General features: G+C 37.0%; 1 protein-coding gene across 4 annotated transcripts in view; it reads left to right on the top strand.

Annotated features, from left to right (window-relative positions):
- Positions 1–14,577, top strand: part of MTUS1 (microtubule associated scaffold protein 1) — a 165,884-nt gene that overhangs the window by 42,969 nt on the left and 108,338 nt on the right. For all 4 annotated transcript variants that reach the window (XM_077848911.1, XM_077848916.1, XM_077848912.1 and 1 more), the window contains exon 2: positions 6,473–8,707. In XM_077848911.1, coding sequence (XP_077705037.1) covers positions 6,620–8,707 — 2,088 coding nt within the window. In that variant the 5' untranslated portion in view covers positions 6,473–6,619. The remainder of the gene's footprint in view (positions 1–6,472; positions 8,708–14,577) is intronic.

Raw genomic sequence — 14,577 nt, forward strand, 5'->3', positions numbered from 1 at the left:
GGCTCAGTGGTTGAGCGTCTGCCAGCGGAATCCCGGAATTCTGGGATCGAGTCCCATATCGGACTCCCTGCATGGAGCCTGCTTCTCCCTCTGCCTGTGTCTCTGCCTCTCTCTGTGTGTCTCTCATGAATAAATAAATAAAATCTTCAAAAAAAATTAGTGCCTAGGGTGAAGGACACTCCCCTCACCCCAGTCCTTGCCCAGCTAGGTCTTCCCAAATTTACCTAATCTACTAATCCACTCTATTTCTCCTGGGTGGAGCAAGTAAAAGGACAGAATGGGGCAGGAGAATTATACAAACTGAACTTCCTCTGCAGGTAGATTTAGAAGCAACATTCTCCATGACTGTACAAATTTCCAGTTTTCTATGAACGGGAGTATTCATGCTCAGAGACGAAAGTATAAAAGCCTACATTAGGGTTCAGAGGTAAGGAAAGCCTATCTTCAGAGTAACAAGTTTTATAGTTGGGTGTGGAGGTAACTGGCTCTGACAGTCCACAGAGAGCATATTGATTGGCTTGTCTAGATGAACATTTTTTCCTCAAGGCTCTGCTACATCCTCCTTGCTCCAACAGTGGTCCATGGATTTAGAGCTTCTCCATCACCAAGGAGATGGAGAGAAATGCAGAATCTCAAGCCTCAACCCAGACCTACTGAATCCATCTGCATTTTCTCCACAAAAGGTCCAGTTGTGTGTAAAACCAGCTGTGCTGTGAAACTTCCATAGCCTTCATTTTGAAATCCATTAAACCAATGCTAGCCATCCTTCTGTTTAAATGGCCTCACCGGAAACCCTCCTGCTCTTAGGAAATGGACTATTTGGTACGCTTGTTCTTGGTTCTGAGGGGTAAGATGTGCTTTACTAAACTCTACTGGAGGAGGTCGAGTTTGTGAAAAGGTAGGTTGCAGGAGCTAACTTAAGAATTCCAGCTGAAACTGTGAAAAATGATACTATGATGAGGCTTAAGGGTAAAACTTTTAGTACCTTGAATGGTTTCAAGAGGAGAGATTTATGAGTATGTCAGCAACACATGCTGATGATTTTTTGTTCAACTTCTTTATTTTTCACTTTCGAATAAAATAAAATGGGTAGCTCAGATATTGTACATAGATCGTCTTTTTTGTTCTAAAATAAGTTCAAGACCAGATATATTTTGGGTTTTGAAGCCTAGGGAGCTTTAGTGGTAGGATTAGTGAGTTCATAAAAACTATAAGAGCTGACATGATTGCATGATTTGAAAGCTGTAAATTATAACTATATTCAAATCTTAAGGCTGGTATGCCATATGTAGACATAAATAAGGAGTAAAATTAAAGTTCTTTATGGTTACAAAGTAATGAAACTAGTTTCCGTATATGACTTCTGGAAACCTCCTTTCTTAATTACCATATGAGGTAGCAAGTTTATCTGTACTAAGTTCAAATTACCAGGTTAGATATTATAGGTAATGGGAAGATGTAGAAGATATGTACTGATGTATAAGCCTCTACTGAGTTTATAGTTCAGTTGGCAAATAAAGCACATAATTATTGCATAACGTAGTAGTAGTGTTCTAGCAACCCATTTTTTTTTTATTCTTTTATTTTTTATGATAGTCACAGAGAGAGAGAGAGAGAGAGAGAGAGAGGCAGAGACACAGGCAGAGGGAGAAGCAGGCTCCATGCACCGGGAGCCCGACGTGGGATTCGATCCCGGGTCTCCAGGATCGCGCCCTGGGCCAAAGGCAGGCGCCAAACCGCTGCGCCACCCAGGGATCCCTCTAGCAACCCATTTGACGGAGTCCTGTAGTTTCTGTCGTACAGGTGGTTTTCTTATTTGTAAGATGTTTGAAATATCTTCTAGTATTAATATAATGATGGTGAGTTCAATTGAATCACAAGGATTTCATTTATATAAATGATCTTTTTAGGTGTATCTGTTCAGTGTAATAAAAATGGAATTTCTACCTTTGGAAAACAATCATTGTTCTTTTTTTTTAAATTTTTTAAATTTTTATTTATTTATGATAGTCACAGAGAGAGAGAGAGAGAGAGAGAGAGAGTGTGAGAGAGGCAGAGACACAGGCAGAAGGAGAAGCAGGCTCCATGCACCGGGAGCCCGACGTGGGATTCGATCCCGGGTCTCCAGGATTGCGCCTTGGGCCAAAGGCGGGCGCCAAACCGGTGCGCCACCCAGGGATCCCAACAATCATTGTTCTTAAACTAAGATTTAGAAAGTAATCTTATGCTTTCCAAAAGTATTGAAATAGCTCAAATCTTACACTGTTATTTTCATTGACCTTTTCTTTTAGTACAAATAGTTTTTAACCTTATAAATCATTATAAAAATATATATTTTGGTAACCTTACTCCTCTTGAATCAAGAGGAGCTAGCCTATCATATTCTCAGATCTTAGTAGGTAGGGAATTTGTTCTCCCTCATCCAAAATGTTCTCTGAGAAAGATCTCTTTATTTTCCCAAATGACATTCTTAAAAAGGAAACTTGACCATTCTGTTTGTTCTGATAGATAATGCTGCTGAAAGACAACTTGAGAAATGAACTCTTTAGGGGAGAATAATTTATTTCAACCTTTTTGCCTTTTTTTAACTTTTGATTTTGCTTAATAATAAACGTTGCCCAAATAGTAACTTTGAAGGTGTCACAAATGACATTGGAGTTATAGAAATACAAAGACACAAATTCATGGATCAGGTGAGATTATCACAGAACATGAGTCCAGCATGTAGTAGAAACTTAGTCCAGCATGTAGTAGTACTGTTCTTTAAGTGGGAGGGAAGGAATGAAATTGGCCTTCAGGCAAAATAGCTTTCAGCTTTTTTGATAGAATTCCTGAGGGAATCCTTTCCTGACCATGGATTTATCTTCATAGTGATGACTTGAAATTTTTGTTTTCTTTAGAGAAAGTTGAGCTTCCAACTAATTCTATAACTGATAATCTTAAGAAATTTTTAGTATCCAAATCTTTGTACTGCAAATTCTTTACTCTTAGCTACAAAGGTAGAAAATACTTCTGTAAATTCATTTCCTATCAAAACTCTCCTGAAGTACTTCTCAATGCATTGTGTGTGTGTGTGTGTGTTTTATATAGCTTTGCTCACTTAGTTTGGTTGTTTGTGAATTTAAAAAAAAACACAACAAAACAACAAATATATTAAGCAGTCATGTGAAGATTAGAATGGTTGATGGGTTTTTTCATTACACTTCGTAAACTACTAACTTATAAATGTAAAACATTTAAACTTTAGTGAAATTTAACAACCATTAGAAATGTTTTTATAGTATAATGACTTGGAAAAATATTTGGGGGAGAATGCTGAATAAAATACATGAACTTTAAAAGTAAAACTCAGGTCCTATATCTGTTACATATATATATATATGTGTGTGTGTGTGTGTGTGTGTGTGTGTGTGTGTGTGTATATGAATATTTTTTAATAAAGAATCTCCCCCCTTCCACCTAACAATTTGGCGAACTATATCAAGACTCTTTAAAAAAATCACATTCTTTGCCTTGATACATGCTTTTTTTTTTTAAAGGATTTTTTTTTTTTTTTTTTTTTTTTTTTTATTCATGAAAGACACAGAGAGAGAGGCAGAGACACAAGCAGAGGGAGAAGCAGGCTTCATGCAGGGAGCCCGAAGTGGGACTCGATCCTGGGTCCCCTGAATCAGGCCCTGGGCTGAAGGCGGCACTAAACCAGTGAGCCACCTGGGCTGCCCTGCCTTGGTACATGCTTATATTTCTAGGAAGTTGTTCAAAAGGAAATAAGCATAGGTAGTCAAAGATTGCAAGTATGTTTAGTGTTATTTATAAAGGAGAAAAACTGGGGAAAAACTAAATATAGAATGTCTGTGTCCTATTATACATTTGTATTCTATTATGCATTTATTTCAAAAGTAACTTGAAATGCCTTGACATATGAATCATTTATTCGGTTTTTATCAGAGTTTTTTAAAAACATAATTTTCTACGTACTTTGGAAGAAGGAACTCAGATAGTAAAACTCCTTAATTGAATCTAATGATTGTGTTTATGTAGACAAAAAATTTCTTTGAATTACATTAAAAGCTTCTGTTTATAGTGCTCATATTTTCTACTACTACTAGAATCTCTTAAATGAATATTGACCTTCATGGAAACAGACAGTTATAATGTATTTACTGCTTTTTGAAATTATAGTCCACACACATAAGTCTAAAGGTGAATAAATATACTTCTTCGTTTAAATATTTAGCTTGAGGGCAGCCCCGGTGGCACAGCGGTTTAGTGCCGCCTGCAGCCCGGGGCGTGATCCTGGAGACCCAGGATCGGGATCGAGTCCTACGTCGGGCTCCCTGCATGGAGCCTGCTTCTCCCTCTGCCTGTGTCTCTGCCTCTCTCTCTCTTTCTGTGTCTCTATGAATAAATAAAATAAAAAATCTTTAAAAAAATAAATATTTAGCTTGAACATATTTCCTACTCCCCATAATTAATGCATCTTAGCAAAACTTTTATTAGGGTATTAGCCAAACAACTATTACTTCAGTGAATTTATTGACTTCAGAACTGTGGTGGAAGGGCTCCTGGGTGACTCAGTTGGCTAAGTATCTGCCTTCAGTACAGGTCATGATGCTAGAGTCCTGGGGTTGAGCCCCAGTCAGGCTCCCTCTCCCTCTCAAAGAAGTAAAATCTTAAAAAACAAAATAAACAAAACCTAATGGTGGAAAAACAGTAATTTATATTTCCCATCAGTATATATAAATCATATAGGCCTTATTTTAGGATTCAGAATGTCCTTTTGAGTGTGTGCATGTGTATGTGCTTGTATACGCACACATGCATGCTATTGTGCTGAACATTGCAGCCTTTCTTTCTCCCCACAGTAGAAACTGATTTCAGGATACATGGCCAGAAACACACAGAGTACTGTTAGCGAAGATACTGATCCTTTCAGTTCTTCCATGGTTCCAATTCTGGTTGTATTTAGGTCACTGAAGTTTGATTACAGAGAGGATTACAAAATGGAAAAATGAGATCTCTTAATTCACAAATTTACAGGTCACGGAATGTCATTTCCCCCCCTCATGTATATTTTATTTCTTTAGGTCAGACAGCGACATCTGATTGACCCTTAATACCAGGATTAGAAATTCAATTCAAGTGAATGTATATCTCTGTGACTTACTTGCAGTCCTCTCTTGAACATTGGGTCTTTGATCGAATGCATTTTTTAGGCACGTAACTTTGGCCAAAAGCATAATAAACTTAGTTATTTGCAGAAATCTTTGGATTGGAAAGCTTTAGTGGGTTGTTTTTTAATGATCTTTTATGTGTTCAATTCAGTAGTTTTAAGTGGTATATATAGTATATATATAGTGTGTGTATATATATATATATATATATATATATAGTATTGTGCAACTATCATCATAGTCTTTAGAACATTTTCATGACTCTCAAAAGAAACATCATCCTGATTAGCAGTTGATGCTCATTCCTTTCCCTCTTACCCTTTCTCAGCTCTAGAGAATCACTGATCTGTTTTGTCTCTATAGATTTTCCTATTCTGGACATTTCATGTAAATATAATATATAATAAGTAGTTGTCTACCACTGGCTTTTCACTTAGTATAATATTTTTGATTTGTAACACTATGCATGTTGTGGCTGTGTCAATACTCCATTTTTTCTTTTGCTGATTGTTTATTCTGTTGAATGGGTATCAATGTTTTGGTATTTACCAGTCTTTTTTTGTTATTTACCAGTTTGACGTTGACTTCTACTTACCTCTTATGACTAATGCTTCTATTAATCCTGTACATTTGTACAAGTGTTTGTGTAGGCATAAGTTTTCATTTCTCTTTAGTAGGTACTTCAGAGTAGAAATCCTGTGTCATGCAATTTAACACTTTTAGGGACTTCCAACAGAGTACCACTTTAACTATTAAGAATTAACAACTTTTTTTTTTCAACTTTGAAGTATGTTTAAGAAATGAAAGCAGGGAAAAGAGAAATGTCCTAAATCTTCATTGATCTTCAGCTCATTTGCTGTGTTTGACAGGTCTGTCTGGTAATCACCCTTTATGGACACAATAAGGAACCCTTCTGAAAATGGAAAGGATATTATTATAATTATGTTGGGACAACAAGCATAAATTGGAACTGTCCTCAGCAAATTAGGATCAATGGTTAGCCAACAAGAAGGAAAGGCTCTTCTGAGATTTTCTTCTCTCTTCTGACAAATAATGAGAATATGGGGAGGGAAGGTATCTCAGATGTAAAGGCAGTCATGGTACAATTTTAGCAGTGTTTCTGTCTTCTGCCCCATTTCCTCACATAAAAAAGCATCTTTGAAAGGAGGTGATACTGAGCTAAAGATATTTTTTTTTACCTCTATCCACAGGTTCCAAATGTAAAAATAAAGTGATTGAAATCAAGCAGTGACTTACTAATTTTAATAATACTTATTTGATCATTTTGTTTCTTCCAGGGAACAGCAAATCATTATAACTTCAAAGCATCTTAGAACCTTTGAACTGTGCTAAAACTTAGGAGATGGACAATTTTTTCTTGCCTTTCATTTGAAAGGATTTAACGAAGAGAATAAAATGGCAGAGGTTTAAAGTTAATATTCAGGATGAATGATGATAATTCAGATGAGAAGACAGAAGATGAACTGCATTCCTTATTTATGAGTGACAAAAACGGAAACGCATATGCATTCAACCCAAAATCTCCACATACACAAAACTCTTCAGCCAGTAATGTGAATTGGAATTCCGCCAAGCCTGATGACATGGTGGTTGATTACGAAACCAACTCTGCTGTAGACATTGACAAAAATGTTGCTTTAACCCCTCCGTGTTTGGAAGTACTTGATTGCCAGAAGTCTTCAAGTGAGTTGATTGGTAGGGAGGTGTTAGATCTCCATAAAGATTCGGTACTTCAGTCTTACGCACATGTTGTAAGCACAGAGGAGCCCAAGTACCTGTCTAACAGTTGTCATTCCCTAGAATCCTTTCAGGACCAGAGTGCTAAGACAGCTCTGCCTTTCGTGTGGAAACCCAACAACGAGGATTTGTACTACGCAGACTGTCCTGCTGCCTTGGAGCTAAACCAAACATTTGACATGACAGTGGATAATGTTAACTGCACCTTTATAACACGTCGTGCCATTGGAAAGGATCAGTCTTTGCATACCCCTGGAAATCTGCAGCCAACCAGCACAAGGAGTGGAAATCCATCTTTATCCTGTTCCATTCATACATCTTCCCATTCTGCTGAGGTACATGTGAGAGAAATGAATTATGATCAAGACCGCTTTGAAAACACACAAGCCCCAGCAGCAGAGGCCCAAGACACAACTTACACATTGTTTTCTGATGTGATGCAAACTGATAGTGGTGTTCCAGATACTGGCAATCAGTGTCAGTATTCGTCAGGACAGGTCACCAGTGACTACACAGATGGGTCACAGCGAAGAGTGGTTGGCGAAAAAGAGATACAAGCTCAAACACCAGTTTCTGAGGGCATGGATGTTCCCAATGGGTCTGTATTACAAGAGTTCTTTTGTTTATCTAAAGATGAACCAAATAGTGAGACACATTCACAGAGCTCATATGGGCAAAAGGAAATGGGCCAAAATCTAAGAGAAACAGTGTCCAATTCTCTTAGGGATGATGAATGCCCTTTACTGGTGCCAGCTTTTGATAAAAATGAAGCCCAACTACTGAACCCAGAACGCAAAGTCACTGTGGCTGAAGACACACAAAATGCCTCTAATGAAAAGGATTCGGAAACCCAAAATCGTACCACAGAACTGATCTTGAGTAGCCCACCGGGACAAAAGATGGCTTCATCAGTTGAATTGAGTTGGGATGCAAATGATACGGTCATTAGCACAAATCACACAAATCGCATGTCAACGCCAATCTTAGATTCCTCAAATGCAACCTTTTCTATTTCACCTATTGAAGCGACCAAGAAATGTAGTAAAGTGGAGAAGAGTCATCGAGAGCTTAGAAATTTACCAAACTTGAAGGGGGCACCGATGACCATGTCTAAGCCTAATCTAGGAAAATTGACATCTAAAATAAATACCCCTATAGGGAGCAAAGTTAGAAAAACCGAAATTATAAGTTACCCAAGACCAAACTTCAAGAATGTCAAAGCAAAAGTTGTGTCTAGACCAGTGCTGCAGTCCAAAGACCCTGCTTTATCAAAGGTCACCCCCAGTCCTCAGTTAACCAATGCCTCACCACCCTCATCTCTCTCTTCAAGACAGTTGACAGCTTTGAGCAAAACCCCAAGGTCTGACTTGAATGCAGATACAAAAGCAGAAATCCTAATTAACAAGACGCATAAGCAGCAATTTAATAAACTCATTACTAGCCAGGCTGTACATGTTACAACTCATTCTAAAAATGCTTCACACAAGGTTCCAAGAACAACATCTGCCATGAAATCGAATCAGGAAGATGTTGACAAAGCAAGTTCTAATTCAGCATGTGAGACCGGGTCCGTGGCTCCCTTTTTCCAGAAGATTAAAGACATACTCCCTGTTAAAATGGAAAGCACAGAATGTTTGGAAATAACATATGCCTCCAGCATTGATAGGATTAGCCCTGAAAAGAAGGGTGAAAAAGAAAATGGGACACCTATGGAAAAACAAGAGCTAAAAAAGGAAATTATGAATGAGACCTTTGAATATGGTTCTATGTTTTTGGTAAGTAAGATTTTTTTGCTTGCTTCAGGGAAGGGTGGAGGAAGCTGAGAGATGTATTAGCAATTATCACAAGTAATCAAAAATGTTGCAGACGTAGTTGTGCAAATTTGCTTTCAGGTGTTGATTATTCAGTAATTCTTTGTTTTGTAAGGTGCACACTTTAGAGTGTCTTATAGGTTGCACACTTTAGAATGTTAAGGTATTCTGAAGTGTCTCCTGTATATTACAACATCGGAAAACTGCATATGGGGAAAATAATCAAGTGCAATATTTTGTGTTGCATACCAATGTTCCTTTTAATAAGGTGAAACAATAAGTTAATATTTTGGTGTAATAGTTATTTGGAGTTAAATATCTGATTGTATTTTATACTTACGAAAATAAAAGAGATTTGTTCATGAACTTTAAGATGTGTTGGGCCATATTTAAGAAATGACATGGCTGGGGAGAGCTGGTAAACAGTATCAACATAAAAATAACTCCTGGTCTCTTGTGGAGGAGGCTGCTCTGGGAAGCGGAGCCCTCTCCTGTGAACAAGATAATTGCAAATTCTGCCTTGGATCAGCCAGTGTGACTTTGGTGGAAAAATCTTGGACACCCAGATGTGAAAGGGTTGGCCTGGTAGATGTCTGAGGTCTCTTGTAGCCCTAACATGTTGATTCCTGGTCCGTTAAAATAAACCCCTTTGATTCATGTACAGTGAAAAAGCAGCCTGTTGTCTATAGTACTTGTGGCATATCTGATGTTTGTGGGGTGGGAGGAGGAGACTAGATCATTTAAACAAAAAATTCATGCAGTTGGAAGATTATTTTTCTTTAAATACACCTATATTTTTGTCAATAGCATGAAGAAACTAGTTTCTGAGTTTTAAAAATGTTTGTCAGGCCAGTTTTGAGCTTTGTGTACTTGTCCTGAGCCCTGTTTTTCTCCATAGGGACTTAACATGTATCTTTGGTCCCACGTAGGCTTTTCTTGGCTTCTGTCCTCTGGGCCAGGAATGGAACTGGGTGCCAGGTAGGAGGGATGTGAGACATGGGTGTTCACCGTGGAGGGTTCATGTCTCAAAGAAGCACATGTGGTGTAATGAAATGTCAGTGGGCTGTTTTAGAAGTGTTTTTAGGGTGTGTTAGGGAATTGTTAGGTCCCTTTAGGAGAGAAGTTAGGAAAGACTGGATATTCTTGAGCTACATCAGGTTAGAGATGTTTTGGCTTTTCCAACTTTTTTGGGGGAACAATGATACCCCACGATGTCTAAACTAATGCAACTGTATTTTGAAACTTGTCTTATTTTTAAGTTCTTTTCAGGTGAAACATAGGAAGCTTGTCTTATATCATTGATAATTTGATGTTTTGCCAAATTAAATTATAACCTCTGGTAATTCTAATCAACATTCATAGTTGAATAAATACATTTATTCCTCCTTGACTTATGGTAGGCTTTCATTGTGTATTGACATCTTACTGCCAAAAAAAACAGCATAAAGTTTCTCTAAAGAACATTTGCCATGAATATAAATTCATTGTATAATTTTGAAATTAAAAGTTTTTCTGTGTGCATTGAGTAAATCTTAGGCTTTCATTCTACACATGGGAAACAGAAAGCCGTTTTTCAGACTCCATATGGAGTCAAGTGATAGAATCATTGGGTTAAAATGGATTCCAGTACCTTGGGGAAGAAGCACATTCCGTTTCTGGAATCTTGCAGTTAGGATTCCCATATTTTCAGCACAGACACTTATCAAATGGTACTAAAACAAAGCAAACCCAACTTATTCTTTATTGATGTCTTCAATTCAATTCCCTCCAATAGCACTGGTTCACCTCTTAGGTATTTTCATATATCCTGCTGAAGGGAGAGGACAAACCATCACAGGCCACAGATTCTGTGCTTATTGTAGAGAGTTGAATTAGTGAAAATTTGCTTCATGCTGACTCAAACTTCCATTTCTTGATCACTTAAGCAGTACCCAGAGATTCTAAATACACCCTGGATCTATGATGAGATAGTAACGGAGGGATGTTAATTTTCATTGTGTTCTTTTGGTCTGGGGGCTAAAACAGGCCTTGAGTTTAAAAAATTTTTTTTTAAGATTTATTTATTTTAGAGAACACGCCCACACGTGAGTGGGAGGAGGGGCAGAGAGAGAGCACAAGCGAGTGAGAATCTCAAGAAGACTCTCTGCTGAGCATGGAGCCTGCCATGGGGCTTGATCTCAGATCATGACCTGAACCAAAATCAAGGATGGAACACTTAACCGACTGAGTCACTCAGGGGCCCCTAAGTTTATTGAATTCCTCAGTTGCCTACAGTCTCAGTTGTTTGGTCAGGGTTTATCTGAAATTTCAGAAAGGCTGCTTATTTGGAAGAAGGAATTTGATTTTAATTTGATACAAGTTGAGCATAGCGACACATTACAGACGTTATGTATTGGTGATAGTGATTCACCGCCCCTTTAGCTAACACAGTAACAGGGAAGGAATTGATATTTTTGTGATGCCTGCTCTGAACCACATTGCTCAGGTTTAGTATATCTATGTCATAAAATTTCCCTGTAATATACAGGTTCTGGACTGAGCCCTCTATTTTGTTTTATTGATCTCAATGTGTCTATTTTTTTCTTTTTTTTACCAGTACTATACTGTTTTGATCACTATAGCTTTGTAATATAACTTGATGTCTGGAACTATGGTACTTCTAGTTGTTTGTTTGTTTGTTTGTTTGTTTGTTTGTTTTAGGATTGCTTTGGGTATTCAGGGTCTTTTGTTGTTCCATACAAATTTTAGCATTTTCTTCTGGTACTGTGAAAAACGCTTTTGTTGTGTATGTATATGTTTTGTTTTTTTAAGATTTATTTATTTGAGGGTGAGTGAGTATAAGCAAGAGGAGCAGAGAGAGAGGGAGAGAGAATCTCAGGTGGACTATGTGCTGAGCATGGAGCCTGATGTGGGGCTCGATCCCATGACCCTGAGATTATGACCTGAGCCAAAACCAAGAGTCTGACACTTGACTATGCCACTTAGGCACCCTGTTTTTGGTACTTTGATAGAGATTTCATTAGTCTATAGATTGCTTTGGGTAGTATAAACATTTTAACATTTGTTCTTACAATCCATGAACATGGAATGTCTTTCTCTTACTTGGAGTCATCTTCAATTTCTTTCATCAGTGATTTATAGTTTCCAGAGTGTAAGTCTTCCCCCTCCTTGGCTAGGTTTATTCGTAGATACTTTATTATCTTTGGTGCAGTTGTAGACATGATTGTTAATTTCTATTTTTGCTGCTTCATTATTAGTGTACAGAAATGAAACAGATTTCTGTTCAATGATTTTTGCATCCTGTGACTTAATTCATTTATCAGTTCCAGTAGGTTTTTGTTTTTTGTTTTTGTGGGTTTTTTTTTTTTTTTTTTGAGTCTTTAGAGCTTTCTATATATAGTATCATGTTATCTGCTAATAGTGAAAGTTTTACTTCTTTTTTACAAACTGGATACCTTTTATTTCTTGTCTGATTGTTGTGGCTAGGATTTCCAGTACTACATTGAATAAAAGTGGTAATAGTGGACATCCTTGCCTTGTTCCTGACCTCAGGGAGAGAAGGTCTCCATTTTTTTTCCATTGAATATGATGTTACTTGTAGGTTTTTCATATATGGGCTTTACTATGTTGAGGTATGTTCCCTCTAAACCTACTTTGCTTGGGGTGTTTTATCATAAATGGATGTTATACTTTGTCAGAAGCTTTTTCTGCATCTTAGAAATATGATTTTTATCCTCTTTTGATTCCCTTTCTCTTCTTGATTACATGATGTAATATATCATGTTGATTTTTTTTTTAAATTTTTTTTAAATGTTTATTTATTTATGATAGTCACAGAGAGAGAAAGAGAGAGAGGCAGAGACACAGGCAGAGGGAGAAGCAGGCTCCATGCACCAGAAGCCCGATGTGGGATTCGATCCCAGGTCTCCAGGATCACGCCCTGGGCCAAAGGCAGGCGCCAAACCGCTGCGCCACCCAGGGATCCCTATCATGTTGATTTTTGTGAACATTGACACACTCTTGCATCCAAGCAATAAATCCCACTTGATTGTGGTGAATGATTTTTTCAATGCATTATTTTTTTTTTCAATGCATTATTGAATTTTGTTTGCTAATATTTTGTTGAGAGCTTCTGCATCTATATTCACTGGAGATATTGGCCTGTAGTGTTTTTATTTTTTAATTTATTTTAATCAATTAATTTTTTTGGTGGTCTTTCCAGTTTTGGTATCAAGGTAATGTGGCCTCATAGGATGTATTTGGAAGTTTTCTTCCCTCTTCTATTTTTTTTGAATAGTTTGAGAATAATAGGTATTAACTCTTTAAATGTTTGGTAGAATTCACCTGTGAAGCCATCTCATCCTGGACTTTATTGGGAGTTTGATTCAGTTTCTTTGCTAGTCATTGCTCTGTTCAAATTTTCTAGTTCCTGCTTCAGTTTTGATAGCTTATAAGTTTCTAGAAATTTATCCATTTCTTCTAGTTGTCCAATTTATTGGCATATAGTTTTTCATAGTATTCTTATAGTTTGTATTTCTGTGGTGTTCTTATTTCTCCTCTTTCATTAGTGATTTTATTTATTTGACTCTGCTCATTTTTGATGGCTTTGTCTAGAGGTTCATCAATTTGGTTGATCTTTTTTAAAGAAATAGCACTTGGCTTCATTGATCTGTTTTATAGGATTTTTAGTTTCAATATGATTTATTTTTGCCCTAGTGTTTATTATTTCCTTCTTTCTAGTGGTTTTGGGTTTGTTTGTTTGTTTGTTTCCTAGCTCCTTCAGACATAAGGTTAGGTTGTTAGGTTGTTTATTTGAGATTTTTCTTGTTGAGATAGGCCTGTATTACTGTACACTTCCCCATTAGAACAGCTTTTACTACATCTCAAAGATTCTGGACCATGGTATCTTCATTTTCATTTGTTTCCATGCAATTTATTTCTTTGATTTCTTGGTTGACCCATTCACTGTTTAGTAGCATGTTATTTAACCTCCTTGTATTTGTGTTCTTTCTAGTTTTTTTTTTTTCCTTGTGGTTAATTTCAAGTTTCATAGTGTTGTAGTCATACAAGATGAATGGTATGACCTTGGTCTTTTTTAATTTGTTGAGACTTGTTTTGTGTCTTAATATGTGATCTATTCTCAAGAATGTTCCACATGCACTTGATTAGTATGTGTATTCTGTTTTAGAGTAGAATGTTCTAAATATATGTTAAATCCATCTGTTGCATTGTGTCATTCAAAGCTGTTGTTTCCTTGTTGATTTTCTCTTTGGATGATATGAGCATCAGTGTAAGTGGGATGTTAAAGTCTACTACTACTATTGTATTGATATCAATTAGTTCCTTTGTTATTAACTTTTATGTATTCGGGTGCTCCCTTGTTGGGTGCACAAATATTTACAATTATTATTTCTTCTTGTTGGGTTGTCCCCTTTATTATTATATATGTCCTTCTTTGTCTCTTGTTCCAGTCTGTTTTTTTAATTTTTTTTTTAAAGATTTTATTTATTCATGAGAGACACAAAGAGGCAGAGACACAGGCAGAAGAAGAAGCAGGCTCCCTGTGAGGAACCTGATGTGAGAATTGATCCCAGGACCCCAGGATCATGCCCTGAGTTGAAGACAGATGCTAAACCACTGAGCCACCCGGGAATCTCTAGTCTTTGTTTTAAAATCTATTTTTTTCCAATGAAACAATTGCTACTCTGGCTTTTTCTTTTTGACATCTATTTGCATAATGTTTCTCCATCCTCTCACTTTCAATCTGCATGTGTCTTTAGGTCTGAAATGAGTCTCTTGTAGGTAGCATAGAAATGGGTCTTATTTTTTTATCC

This window comes from Canis aureus, chromosome 15 (genome assembly GCF_053574225.1).
Source record: "Canis aureus isolate CA01 chromosome 15, VMU_Caureus_v.1.0, whole genome shotgun sequence".
In the NCBI taxonomy this organism is placed as follows: Eukaryota; Metazoa; Chordata; class Mammalia; order Carnivora; family Canidae; genus Canis; species Canis aureus.